This window comes from Trichosurus vulpecula, chromosome 8 (genome assembly GCF_011100635.1).
Source record: "Trichosurus vulpecula isolate mTriVul1 chromosome 8, mTriVul1.pri, whole genome shotgun sequence".
NCBI classification, from domain to species: domain Eukaryota; kingdom Metazoa; phylum Chordata; class Mammalia; order Diprotodontia; family Phalangeridae; genus Trichosurus; species Trichosurus vulpecula.
In genome coordinates this window covers 25,588,313-25,601,757 of record NC_050580.1, presented here as the reverse complement: position 1 = coordinate 25,601,757, position 13,445 = coordinate 25,588,313, and the positions used below count along the sequence as shown (strand labels likewise).

The window sequence follows — 13,445 nt, the reverse complement described above, 5'->3', positions numbered from 1 at the left end:
CTCCCGGGCCCGGCACCGGCCCGCAGAGCCGGGGACGCCCGGGAGACCGACCCAAGCTCGTATGCAAATAAGCCATGTGACTGCAAAGCCGACTTGCCCGGCCCTGTTCCTCAGTCCATATATGGGCAGCGACGTCACGGGCATTCAAGGCCTGCCCATAAATACTTAGAGCCACACTTTCCGTCTAACTGAGCGAGCTGCAGTTGATTAATAGCTCGGCAAGGGGACCCACTGACTGTTACAACAACATTACACCGGCAACTCCTGGGCTCTCAGCAGCGGGGACACGGGCAGGACGGGCAGGGCAGGGCAGTGAGTGGCCGACATCTATTTTTCAGTTGGAGCAAACAAACAAAAACTTGCTGGCTGGTTTTGATTGGAGCTTTTGGTTTTTTTTGGAGGGGGTGTTGTTTTAAGAGTAAGGGGGGAAAAGACCGACGGAGGAACCCCGGGGCCACCCCGTCACCAAAACGGCTTCTTTGGCAATCCAGGTAGCAAGGGAGTTGGGTCTCCAGGTTGTGAGTTGGAGCAAATGATGACCGCCAAGACCGTAGACAAAATCCCAGTAACTCTCAGTGGCTTTGTACACCAGCTGTCTGACAACATCTACCCGGTGGAGGACCTAGCAGCCGCTGCGGCCACTTCGGTGTCCATCTTTCCTAATGCCGATCTAGGAGGACCCTTTGACCAGATGAACGGGGTGACAGGAGGTAAGGAAGGTGGCTCAGTCTTTTCCATCTCTGCTCCCCCGTGAACAGCGTGGTTTGATGTAGTAGATGGAGGGGCTGTGAGTCTCTGTGTGGGTGGGTGGAAGTGGTTGTTCAGGGGGACAGAGTTGATCTGGAGGACATTTAAAATAGGTAGGGGCTTATATGGAGGAGCCTGGGTGGGTGTATCTGCTAGCTGGGTAAGCTTTGTTCCCAACACCCTTGGTGGATGGGGTGCCTTGATTTAGGGGGAGACGTGCCTGTGGGACTGGCTAATAGCTAATATTTATGTAGGGGCTTGCTCTGTGCCGGGCACCATGCTAAGACGTTTTACAATCAGCATAGTATACCTCCCTTCAGCTGGACCTGGGGCTCTGAGAGTCGGGATACAAGTCCTGGACAGAGTACTGGAGGCTTGTTCAGCCTCCCAACCATCTCCCTACTCAGTACTCTTATCCACCACTCCGGGCATCCCCTCCCGTGGAGCAGAGGCAAAGTGATGGGAAATTTAGGGGTTGGGGGAACACCAGGGAGGAGAACCCAGGAGAGGAGAATAAAAGCTGTTCAGCCTTGGGGAAAGAAGGAGGGTGCGGAGGAATCACACCAAGCTGCCAGAAGGATCCTTTGCTTTCAGGGATCATTTCACCCGCTGTGCAGTGGCCAGCAGAGTCCTGGTGAATTAGTGAGATTGCGGCTTTGGGGAGACAGACGTGGAGGTGTAAGAAGAGGAGGCGGAGGGAAGGGGGGGGGTTAAGGAGGCTGCCTCTGGAGTACAGCGCTGGGCTGGTTTCCCAGGCAATGAGAGAAAACCAAAGTGGCTTCTCCGGCACCCAGAATTTCTTTTCTCCTCCGCAAGTGCCCGTAGGGCAAGGTCAGAGATGCTAAGGTGCTGGGGGGAAGAGGAAGGGGAGAGGGAGAGAGGGAGAAACCTGTAGAATCTCTCTTCCTGCAATGCCCCAGCTCCCTCCCTTACTCATCAGCTGATCCTTGGTAGGAGAGGGAGGGATGAGGCGAAGGAGACATGCTGGGAGGGAGCCCGAGTCCCTGGAGCTGGGAAATACCTATGGCTCTTCTCCCCTTTGTCTCAGCCCCTATGGGCTCCCCTCCCTGGCAGCTTCCCCTCTGATGGGCTGTTGGGCACGTCTTTCTGGAAGACCCAATTGTTTGTCCCACAGGTGAAGGAGAAGGGGGAGAAAGTTTTTGGCAGACCAGGGATGTTTATGATTATGGTTGGGGTTTAGGGGGGAAGTGAGGAGCAGAGCCTCTGTCCATCTTCCTATCCACATCCCTCTGATGGGAATCATTCAACATGTCCAGCTTCCCTTCCCTGTGGTGGGTTCATAGAGACTTGGACATGTGAGGATGAGCCCAATTTTCTTCCTACCTGCCCCCCCCCCAGATAACATACCATCTTCACTCTCCTTTTCTGGTTACAGATGGCATGATCAACATTGACATGACTGGAGAGAAGAGGTCCCTGGATCTGCCCTATGCCAGCAGCTTTGCTCCTGTCTCTGCCCCTCGGAATCAGACCTTCACTTACATGGGCAAGTTCTCCATTGATCCCCAGTACCCTGGTGCCAGCTGCTATCCAGAGGGCATCATCAACATCGTGAGTGCAGGCATTCTGCAGGGGGTGACAGCCCCAACCTCTACCACTGCCTCGTCCAGTGCCTCCTCTGCCTCTCCCAATCCCCTGGCTGGGGGACCTCTAGGGGTGTGCACTATGTCCCAGACCCAGTCTGACCTGGACCACCTCTACTCGCCTCCTCCTCCTCCTCCTTACTCAGGCTGCACAGGAGACCTCTATCAGGACCCCTCGGCTTTCCTGCCTTCGGCTACCACCTCCACCGCCTCATCTGCCCTTGCCTATCCACCACCCCCTTCCTATCCATCTCCCAAGCCTGCCACAGACCCAGGCCTCTTCCCCATGATCCCAGACTACCCAGGCTTCTTTCCACCTCAGTGCCAGCGCGACCTTCATGGTGCAGGGGGCCCAGACCGAAAGCCTTTCTCCTGCCCTCTGGATTCTCTGCGGGTCCCACCACCACTTACCCCACTCTCGACCATCCGTAACTTTACTCTGGGAGGTCCCAGTGCTGGGGCTGCTGGGCCTGGGGGCAGTAGTGGCAGCGAGGGGGGTCCTCGACTCTCTGGGAGTGCTGCAGCTGCTGCTGCCTACAACCCACACCACTTGCCACTTCGTCCTATACTTCGCCCACGAAAGTACCCAAACCGGCCCAGCAAGACTCCGGTTCATGAACGACCATACCCATGTCCGGCTGAGGGCTGTGACCGGCGCTTCTCCAGGAGTGATGAACTGACCAGACACATTCGGATCCACACTGGCCACAAACCTTTCCAGTGTCGGATCTGCATGCGGAACTTTAGCCGAAGTGACCACCTGACCACCCACATCCGTACCCACACGGGCGAGAAGCCCTTTGCTTGTGACTACTGTGGCAGAAAGTTTGCCCGCAGTGATGAACGGAAACGTCATACCAAGATCCATCTCCGGCAGAAGGAGAGGAAGGGCAGTGCCCCTTCATCCTCAGGGCCAGGGGCCTCTTCTACCCCCTCCTGCCCAGGGGGGACCCAGCCTGGGGGGCCCTTGGGCAGCAGCAGTGGCAGCAGCATTCTGGGTGGGGGTCCCCTGACCTCTTGCGCCTCTCGGACCCGGACACCTTGAGTAGAGACTCTTGACCTGACCAGCTCCTCGAGGGTCCATAAGGCCCTTTCCCAACCTGAGCTACACAAACACTACCACTGGCTCCTCACCCCTTCCTTTGAAGCTGGAAGAGTCTGGGGGGTGGGGACCCCATCACTGTTCCCCTTTCAGCTGAGAAACAGGTCCTTCCTGAAACTGGGCTCATTTTGGTGTCTCTTAGATGAGATGACTGACCAAAAGGGTACAGGGAAGGATCCCAAGGGGTTGGAATGAGGATCCCTGACCTGCAGAAGCTGGCATTTTCTACCCTTCTTTCAAAGGGTTGTTGGACTGGAGTTTTTGCTCCCTGCCCCCCTCCCTTCACCCCCTTTTGCTTTGATGTATCCATGACAGCATCTTGACTCTGGGCATTGGAGTTGATCTGGGACCCCATTAAAGTAAGTTGGGAGATACTGATGCCTTAGAGAAGTGGGCTCAGCCCAAAGCCCCAAACTGATGTGCACTTTATCTAGCATGGTGGCTGCTTTAGGGGAGGCTGTACAGTGAGCCAAGCACAGACTTGAAATGAAATTCTGGGAGCCTCGAACAGTGATTAGAGCTCTTTTCGGCCCTGTAAGCAATATGTAGTGTAAGCTAACCTAGAGAACAGAAGTGCAATCTGATAAGACTTGGCAACTGATGCTTTTTCAGTAGTTTGAAATTGTAAATGGCTATTTTTTTCAGTGTATATTCACTCAGATACTAGTGTATTTTTTTTATGTGCACTGTTCTCCAAGATCTCAACTTTTGGGAAAGAAAAAGGGAAGTGTTTATGATCTATTGAAACCAGAATCAGAGGATAACTTATTTAAAGGGGGATGTACATATATTCTCTAAAGCTAGGATGCATGCGATTGTGTGGACATGTCCTCGGTGCCTTGTGTGATGTAGACAATGTCGAAGTGTCTGCATGTAAATGGGTTGCCTTATTAATTGCTGAGAAATCACTCCCTGGTTTTAGTATGCCTGTACATTTCTGCCTATTAATATTTGGATTTTTTTTAGAAACTCTATTTTTGTACACTGTTTTGTGACTTTAAAGTGTTAATTTTGGAGTAAAATGTCAAATATGGATGTAAATAACATTACAAGAGCTGACTCCTTTGGTTATAAGCTCTGATAGCTGTGGAGTTATAAATTGTTTATCACCAAAATGCACAGCCACTAACTGGAATTTCGATAATGGATGGTTTGTGATCCTTGTGTAAATAAATACTTTTCGACAATAGCTTTGCTGCACAAATCTTTTATGAAAGATGCCAGTGAGGTGGAGGTGGTAGGGGGTGGGGGAAGGGGGAGGGTTACTTTAGTAAATATTTTCCTCTTTACCCTCTGGCAGCTTGGTGCTATTCATGCTTAGACAGAGTCGGTTGGGGTTTTTTTTGTTTGTTTTTTTGGTGAAGGCCCAAAGCAGATTTCTCTAATGGGGTTTATGAACTAGCTTTTTCCCCAAAATAGTGAAATTGGCGAGCCCAGCCTAAGACCCCAAAGTTTTCCTTTCCAGGACGTAAGTGCCCTCTAACCCCCAAGTAATCTCCATTCATAATCAAGTGTTAGGGCTGTGGGTATTTCCCTCATGTGTTAGTGTCAAAACGGGGAGGCGGCGTTTTGACTCATTGTTCCGGCCTTTAAAACAGCTCCCTGCCTGAGTGGGCCCCGGAAAATAAATACTTACAAACAAGTGCCCACTCCATTGGAGACACTTTCAAAACCGTGATCCTCTAGAGGCTGGAGCTCAGAGATGCGCCTTTGTGGAAAGTGTTGTGGCCACGGCAGGCTGGAAATAACTTTCAGTTTCCAGGATTAGGCTTTCACAACCACAGAAAACTTTTTTGAAAACTGCTTATCTCCTATTTAGATCAGAGAGCGCTCAGACACCGCTGGTGACAGCATCAGTGGGCTGCCACAGGAATTACCCCAGGACTCATTTCTCTCCAGCTTTCAGTTTACCAATTAATTACATTGTCTGGTCCTACGAAGTTGTAGATGAGGAAAACCGAGGCTCCCGAGACTGACTGGCCCAAGGTCATATAGGTTAATAGGGCTCTGGGAGGAGTAGCAAAGTAATTAGTACCCAGAGGATATTACAGGTGTTAACTTTTAAGAAAGCCACAAAAAACAAAAACAAAAACAAAACCAACCCAGGATCTGAACCCATTAGGGGTGTAATTCATATTGCTAAAGAACTCTTTGCTATTCAAAAGGATTCACTGCAGGGTTTCTTTAAATTGGGGACTTCCTAGTGAATTTTAAATACAACTCCATTTCCAAAAATATCAGTTTGCTGTATGTTTTCAAAAACAAGGAATTTGGTCAGGGACTCTCCATCACTATGCAAAGCCTCAGACCATTATCCGCTAAATAATTCAGATTCACATTTCTGGTCCATCTTAACTGTACTTCTAAAGGGATGGATGGAGGGCAGCAGCTTTTACAAACTGGTTTCCCCATGTGCCCTTCCTCCTTGGGAGGCCTCCCCCCAGGATGAAGGGGCATCATTCCCTTGGTGGCTGCACATGGGATACTGTCTGAGTGGGAGAGACAACCAAAGCCTGCCTTTGCACTCTGCCTACTGTCCTCTTTTCTCCTGCTTTTCTGGTGGCTTGAGCGTGTCCTTTGTTCTCCCTCTCACTTTTATTCCCAAAATAAAGGCATGCTTTTTCTATGACAACTAACTTAGGACTATAAAATGAGTCTTTTATGGTTTTACCATGTGTAATTAGGGCACACAATTTCAATCTTTGCAAGCAAGTCTAATCAGAACTTTAAAAATTTGCAAATAGGTAAAAAAAATCACAGAAGTGACTCCAACACCCACATCAGACTAAGATCTAAGTTTGAATTCATTTTGAATGTAACAATCTCATTTCTCATTGAGCTTTTTGAGAATATACTTCAAGAACCCCGCTAAACACACACACACACACACACACACACACACACACACACACATTCTTAAAGGCACTTTTTAAAATTTTCTGATTACAAGGTACCTGGCCATTATCTTGAATCACATTTGGGATTTTCATGGGAACATGTAACTCTAACTTAGATTTTGGATTCCATTTAGCTTTCAAAGACCACATTTAAAGATGGTTTTTTTGATAACCTGTAAATGTTTTATTGAATAATATGACTGCTGATGTGTTCCTGTTGCTACTGGGATGTACTTATTACAAAGTAGCTTCCAGACAGTAAGCCCTTAAAGTTCGTAATGCTCAGGTGTTTCAGTGCACATGAAGAATCCACCCATTAAAGAAACTTAAAAGCTCTGAAGAGTTGAAACCAGTATGCTCCTTTATTTCGGCATCCCAACAGCTGGGGAAAAGGGAAGAAATTAAAGTGGCATGTAAATATTCACATTGGTATGCCAGCTGATAGCCATTTTAGGGGCAATGAAGGGAGGGAGTGGGGAGGATGGTCAGCATTAAGCACAGTGTTGCTGGAGATGCTAAGAAGCTGAAATGATCCCTAAACAAGTGTGGCACAAAATGAAATACAAGAGGAGGAAAGGAACTTAAGTCAGTTTCTTTCTTCAATGATACACAGATTTCTTGTTAAATAGAAAAAGAGTTTCATCTGTTGAGGCAAATATTGTGCTTTTAAATTGCAGTTTCAGCTGGTTTCCATCTGATGTCTTAGAGCTACAGAGAGGAGCTTGAAGGATCCATTACATGTGTTTGCTGAAACTGCTATTACTTGGGCAGGGGAAATGGTTTCCCACACAAAGTAATAATTTATGGTATATGCTAAGGGTTCTTAACCTGGTGTCCACGAACATAAATCTTTGTTTAAAATTAACTCAATATAATTGGTCTCCTTTGTAATATTATGTATCTTATGCATTCAAAAACATTCTGAGGAGTCCAAGACACAAAAAAGGTTAAGAACCCTTGGTCTAGGCAATCTTTAATAAGCAATTAAAATGTACAAGTCAAACATTTTTACATCTCTGTTTTCCAAAAGATACAGTGAATATTTATACTAACACTTAAATCCAGAAACTCCAAAGTCCTATCAGAAACAGCAGCATCTACACTGGGCTCAGCAAACAGTACTTTTGTTTGCCATCAGATTCCTCAGTGTATTCTAAATAATCAATCACTCTGTTACCTGCTCCTTGAAATGGCTGGAATCTCCAAGTTCTTGTGCCTCATTCAAGTGGAGTTGTATCACCCTTCTGCTGTTTGATCACAGTGGAACACCCCAGGCTAAAAGGTTCTAAATCAAACATGTATTGCTTCTCCTCTGGGCAGCAAAACTAGTACATGTTATAGAACCATTGGGAATGGGTCAGCAAGGGCTACATTATTCCAAAGCTGACATGGCTGAGGCAGCTTTAAGGAAAACCAATGTAGAAGAAGGTTTAAACAGGTGGACTTGAGAACATGCATTTTACTTAACTACACTGGCACTTTCATTAATAAACAGCATCTCAGGCACATTTTAATCCATGCAAAGCATGCTTATTAAAAAGTTACTACTCAAAGGGGGGGAAAGCATTAGAGACATTTATATTGAATATTTCTCACCCATAAGAGGAAATTATTGCGTTTTTGAATTAAACAGAAAAATGTTTAATGATTTATTTCAGTGTGCTCGTCTCTTATATTTTAATGAACAAGAAAACACCCTATATTCTTAGGGGTGGGTGTAGTCCACAATACCACATTAAGCCATCTCTCTGGTTGGTAAACAGTCCATGTGCTGGAGGGAGCACGAAATAGCAGCATCTGGAGTCAGTTAAGTGCATCAAGGTGCCAGCTGAGTCCTTTGGCCCTCTTTGCTGCCTGGTCCTGAAGTCTTCCATGAGCGAGGGATTATCTTCCTCAATGGCCTGCTCAAGTCCTAGCATGCTCTAGACAGAAAAGGTGCATTTTGTTGTCATCACTGTTGACCACTCCTTTAACACACTGCTCAGAGAACCCAAGGGCAGAACAATAATCTGCTGAAAACCCAAAACGAGGGAGGTGGTTTCTTTTCTGGTCAATGAGAATTTTAAGGAAACTTTTGAAAAGCACCACAAGCTTTTCCAAAAGCTGCTGCTTGTCTGAGAACCTTAGTATTCGGTTTCTGAATGGAATTCTGAAGAGTAAGGTAGAACTTGCCATCATTAGTGTCCCACTGCAGAATGAGTTAGCAAAAGTCAGTTTGACAGAATAAGCTGTATTACTGTAAACCTTTACATAAATGACAACTAACGCTTTATCGAAGTTAATTGCTTCTATTCTACAATTTATTTCCAAAAGTAGGTATGCCATAACCATACCACAATACATTCATCACTGTGCTCGGAAAAAAATGAACACATTTTATATTAATGCTCTTGTAAGTAAATTGGGTTGCATATATAGCATTTATTGTATTTAATAGTTGAACTTTCTGAGCTAGGTAAAGAGCTGCCCCGAATTGTCTAAAGGTCTTATTAAATCACACACTAGGATATCAGACTACAATTAAAAGATCTGAATATAACCCTACCTTCCCCCGCCCCCCACATTTCGTTAATACACATGGAAAAGAAGACATGGGGATGTGTGTTTATGAGTACCACAACAGTGGCATGTCATAAATTCAGCAGGCATTTACAGAAAAAAAGTAAAAGGATCTCTTGTGGAATTTATTCTTCTGTAAAAGCAAAGAATCAAGAGATCCCCTGTACTGGGGCCTCTGTTACCCAGTGTGCATAAGGAGGTATAGGCACATAGTTTTACTGCAGGATGAACATCTTTCACCAACTGCAAAATATTTTCCCTTATTAGAAAGGTTGGAACTCACACATCCCCACATGGGCAAGTCAATCAAAATTTCTTACACGACAGCTGGGCAAATTTTAAGGAGTTTATTTCTACAACTCATTTTTTATTAAAAGTTTTATGAAAAAGCAAATTCTATAAATAGTATAAAGAGAGAAACAATAGGGCTCCATAAGTCTGAAGCAAATTGTCTCAAACATCTGTATACAAAGTGAAGTTGCTCAGTAGCCTAGTAAAAAAAAAAATACCACAATAAACCGGCCCAAACCCCCTAACCCCAGATAGTGACTGTTAGTTAACAGGGGGCTGGGGAGGTTTTGGTCCAACACTTCAGTGCCTTCAATGACAAACTGTCCTCTACTCTGTTTCTCCAACCTGTCTCATCTGCACCCTGCACACCACCGGGGACAGCTCCCCAGGCTCTGGGGCAGTGGGAGCTAGGTCTCCTCCTAACCATTCTGCCTTGGAGAGCTCCTGGCACCGATAACCGAACCCATCAGCAGCCCAGCTGGAAGCCCAGTGCTCCGACACATTAGATCACTTGATTACAAGTCTTGGAGGGAAAGCGAACCATTTGTCACCATATTAATTTTCTCGGCTTTGGCAGGAAATTGTTGGAAGTGGGGGATGTGGAATTTAACTGTAGGCTCGGTGGCATTTACATTCAACTGCCTGGAAGCATAAGAAATGCAGCCCATCCATGTCCTCCGACGGGTCTGGAGATGGGGAACGATCCGAGTCATATCTTTTACAATCGGACCGAGCGGGTGTAGCTCCGGAGCCGGGCTCCCCACTCCGTTCCTGGGCCGTCAGGTCCGCAGACTGGCGCCGAGAGCCCTCCGCGGTACAGGGCGTGCATAGTTTTGGTTTCACCCCCGCCTCTTTACTCTGGCAGCAGCAGATGAACTTGCACCTTGGGCCGGACAGCAGGTAGCCGCAGCATTCCCTCCTAGCCCCGATCGGAGGGCTCCTGCACTCGGACCGGGTCGCAGCCACACACACAAAGGGGCATAAACAAGTTACTGGAGACGAATCCTCGGAGGAGCTGCAGGAAGAAGAGTCTTTATGGCTTGTGGATGGAAGCTCCGGGGATCCTCCCCCCGCCCCTCCCCCCGGGACGGGGTCCGGGGGGCTCACGGCGTGACCTTGGGTCCCGGATAGGGCTCGCTCTCGCACCAGAAGTCTGCCGCCTGGGGCGTCTCGAGCAGCCACACCTCCCGGGGCACCGGCAGTGGAGCGGCGGGGCCGGCGTTGGGGGGCCCGGTCGGCGCGGGGGGCTCCAGCACCCGGTAGTAGTGGCAGTCCCTGCCGTCGTCGGGGTCGTAGGGAGGAGCGAGGATGTCCAGGAAGGCGGCGGGCCCGTCTACAGCGTCGATCTGGTGCAGGTTGTCGCGGTGAGGGCTGAGCAGACAGGGCGCGCTGCCTTCGGTGTACTCGGCGCGGGAGCGCAGCAGGGCCCGTCGCACTACGGCACGCTGGCAGGGCCGCAGCGGGGGGTCGAAGCAGGGCGAGGCCGAGGCGGCGGCGGCGGCGGCGGCTGCGCTGGGGGTGCCCTGCTGCTGCGGAGGCTGCCCCTCCCCCGGCTCCCCCGGCGGCAGAGGATCCAGACAGCTTATGCGCAGCGTGCCGTAGAGCACCTTGAGAACGCCGTGCATGCCTGGGTGGTCGTGCAGCGGGATGGACGTGCCGCTCTTGAGCAGAAACACGCCTAGGCTGAACTCGGCGGTCTCGCAGATGTGCATGTAGGTGACGGGAGGCAGGTGCGGCGGCCGTGCCGGCGGGGGCGAGGGCAGCGCGGCTCGCCGGGGGCTGATGTTTAGGTCTTCGGCGCGGAGCTGGCTTAGCAGCTGCTGCAGCTGCTGCAGGTTTTCGGGGAAGGCGGCCTCGGGAGCCCCGCCCCCGCCGCCGCCCCGGCGGAAGGTCAGCCGCGCCTGGCGGGCAATACGTTGGATTAGCGTGGTCATGTTGTCCCGCGGCATGCCGCCGCCGCCCGGGCCCGCCGGCCTCCCGAGCCGCCGTCGCCGTTGCCGCCGCCTCCCCCGCCGCCCCCGCCGCCGCAGCAGCAGCCTCCGCGCCGCAACGGCCTCAACGGCTCCCACGCTCCCGCCGCCGCGCACGCGCGGGCGCACGCGCACCAGCACCCCCGAGCCGTGGGGGAGGGGCGAGCGGGCACCGGGCTAGGGAGCCCTCCCTTTCACCTCGCGCCCGTTACTCCATTCATGCCGCCCCGGGCCAGCGGACTCGGGCGGACCCCGGACGCATGGGCCTGCTCCGCGGCGCCTGTTGGGACTTGTAGTCCCCCGCCCCTCCCTGAGTGGGGGCTTGCCGGAGAGGCCCCAGAGCGCTCAGTCCTCAAGCGGGCCCGCTCTTCAGCATGGGAGGGGGGGAGACTACAACTCCCAGTTTGCTCCGCGCGGCGCCGGCAGACACGCACTTCCGGCGGGCGGCTGGGTGAGACGGCGCGGGGGTGGCCGGGAAAAGGAAAAGGCCGGAGGGTGAGTGACCTCAAGTCGCTGGCCGCCTGGGGAAGGTTGCTGCCGGCTGCCCAAGGGTCACCTCGACTCGGAGGACATGCGGGAGGCGCCCTGACCTGGGAGTTAGGGTGGGGCAGAAGGGCTGGGTGTCTGCCCGTGGTCACGCAGGTCTCACCTTTCAACCGAGGCCCTACCGACCTCGGACTGGCGGGTTGCAAGTTTTTAATTATGCCTTAAGAGTCATGTTTAAAAATGTAGAATTCCAGATTCTCCCCCTCCCACCAGCCTCTCCCCTACCCATTGAGAAGGCTAGCCACGAGACATCAATTATACAGGTCTCTGAGGATTTATTAAGCACCTCCTGTATGCCGGGTGCGATAACCCCCAAAGATCGCCTCTGCCCTCCAGGAGCTTACATTATAGTCTGTCGGTCAGTACACATTATTAAGCGCCTACCAGGTACCCAATACAGCCGCTGGGGGTGCAAAAAAGCAAACCTTCCCTGCCCCGGGCAAGACGTGCAGAGTCCTGTGCTCCCACAGGGGAGGACCGCCCCCCGCCTCGCCCCCACTCTGGGCTGGCCCGGGTGTAAGGAATCCGGAATGAGGGTCTGGTCAGCCAGCATTCATTAGGCGCTTCCTGTATTCGGGGCACTGTGCGGAGAGCTTGGGAGGACGCCAGGCCCGGGGCACTGGGGTGGGGGTGGAGGGCGAGCTCCTGGGCAGAGCCTCCCATATGCCACAGGGTGGTCCCAGCTCCTCCAGGGACACCCAAGGTGGGTGGAAGCAGAGGTGGTGGGGATGTGTGGACCCCAGGATTTCAGACTCCCCTGCTCCTGGTCATTGATCTGGGCAGAGGACCTGGGGTGGAATCCAGGCTCTTAACCACTGGGATATTGGGTAAGCAACTTTCCCTTCTGGGGAACTTCAGAGTTCTCTCCTGTAAAAATAAGTGAACTTGATAATCTCTGAGGTTCTTTACTGCCCTCAATTTTATAATCCCAAATCAGTGCTCCCCCCAGCTATTTGTTCCCTCTCCCTGCCCCCACCCCTTCCCCTAGATTTAGTAGCACGGTTTGTCCTAAAGCTGGAAAGTTTTCTAGGGGTCCTCTAGTCCAAAGCTTTTTGAAGAAGAGCAGACTGAGGGCCAGAAAGAAGGAATGGTTTGCACGGGATGGCACCATTATGTTGAGACCGGACTGGAACTCCAGTCTTCTCATCACCTTGTCACCAAATCCTGCCGTCTTTATTAGAGAGTGGTAGATTTATGATACATCATTACACATTCAGACCCGGTTTCCTTGTGATTAAAGGCAAATAGGGGATAGGGTATACTGTGTCTGGAACAGAAATTTGAACTGGTCCCTACTGGGGTCAAACCCTAGTAATGTTAATGTTAATGCTGTGCCATAATCAAATGACCCAATCTACCAAATGGGGCCTTCCATTAATATGATTGCTTGGTTATTCATGGTCACATGAACACTCCTTAGTTCAATAATTTAAAATAAAAACGTTTATTGAATTTACAGAGTTCCATGCTAGCACCTATGGGAGGCGGGGTGAGGGCTTGGGAGTATAAAGATGAGTGGACATCCTTGCCCCCTAAGAATTTACCATCTAATAGAGTAGTTAAAACACACAAATAAGTAATGACATAGGGAGATAGAGAAGGCCTAAGAGAGGTACTAAGAGAGGTAATCCAGAGGTGAGAGTGAAAGATTGCTTCTGCTAGGTGGGAGAAGATGCAGATGCTGGGCCTTAAAGGATGGGAAGAGTTTCAATAGGTGGTGGGGGAAAGG

General features: G+C 50.5%; 2 protein-coding genes across 2 annotated transcripts; one reads left to right on the top strand and one right to left on the bottom strand.

The window, feature by feature from the left end:
- Positions 1–231: 231 nt before the first annotated feature.
- On the top strand, positions 232–4,420 carry EGR2 (early growth response 2). The gene is made up of 2 exons (XM_036735926.1): positions 232–710; positions 2,144–4,420. Exons 1-2 carry the CDS (start codon positions 533–535, stop codon positions 3,394–3,396), a joined length of 1,431 nt encoding a protein of 476 aa, XP_036591821.1. The 5' UTR covers positions 232–532; the 3' UTR covers positions 3,397–4,420.
- A 2,886-nt stretch (positions 4,421–7,306) lies between these two features.
- On the bottom strand, positions 7,307–11,196 carry ADO (2-aminoethanethiol dioxygenase). Its single transcript, XM_036736009.1, has one exon. It carries the CDS (start codon positions 11,147–11,149, stop codon positions 10,304–10,306), a length of 846 nt encoding a protein of 281 aa, XP_036591904.1. The 5' UTR covers positions 11,150–11,196; the 3' UTR covers positions 7,307–10,303.
- Positions 11,197–13,445: the final 2,249 nt, after the last annotated feature.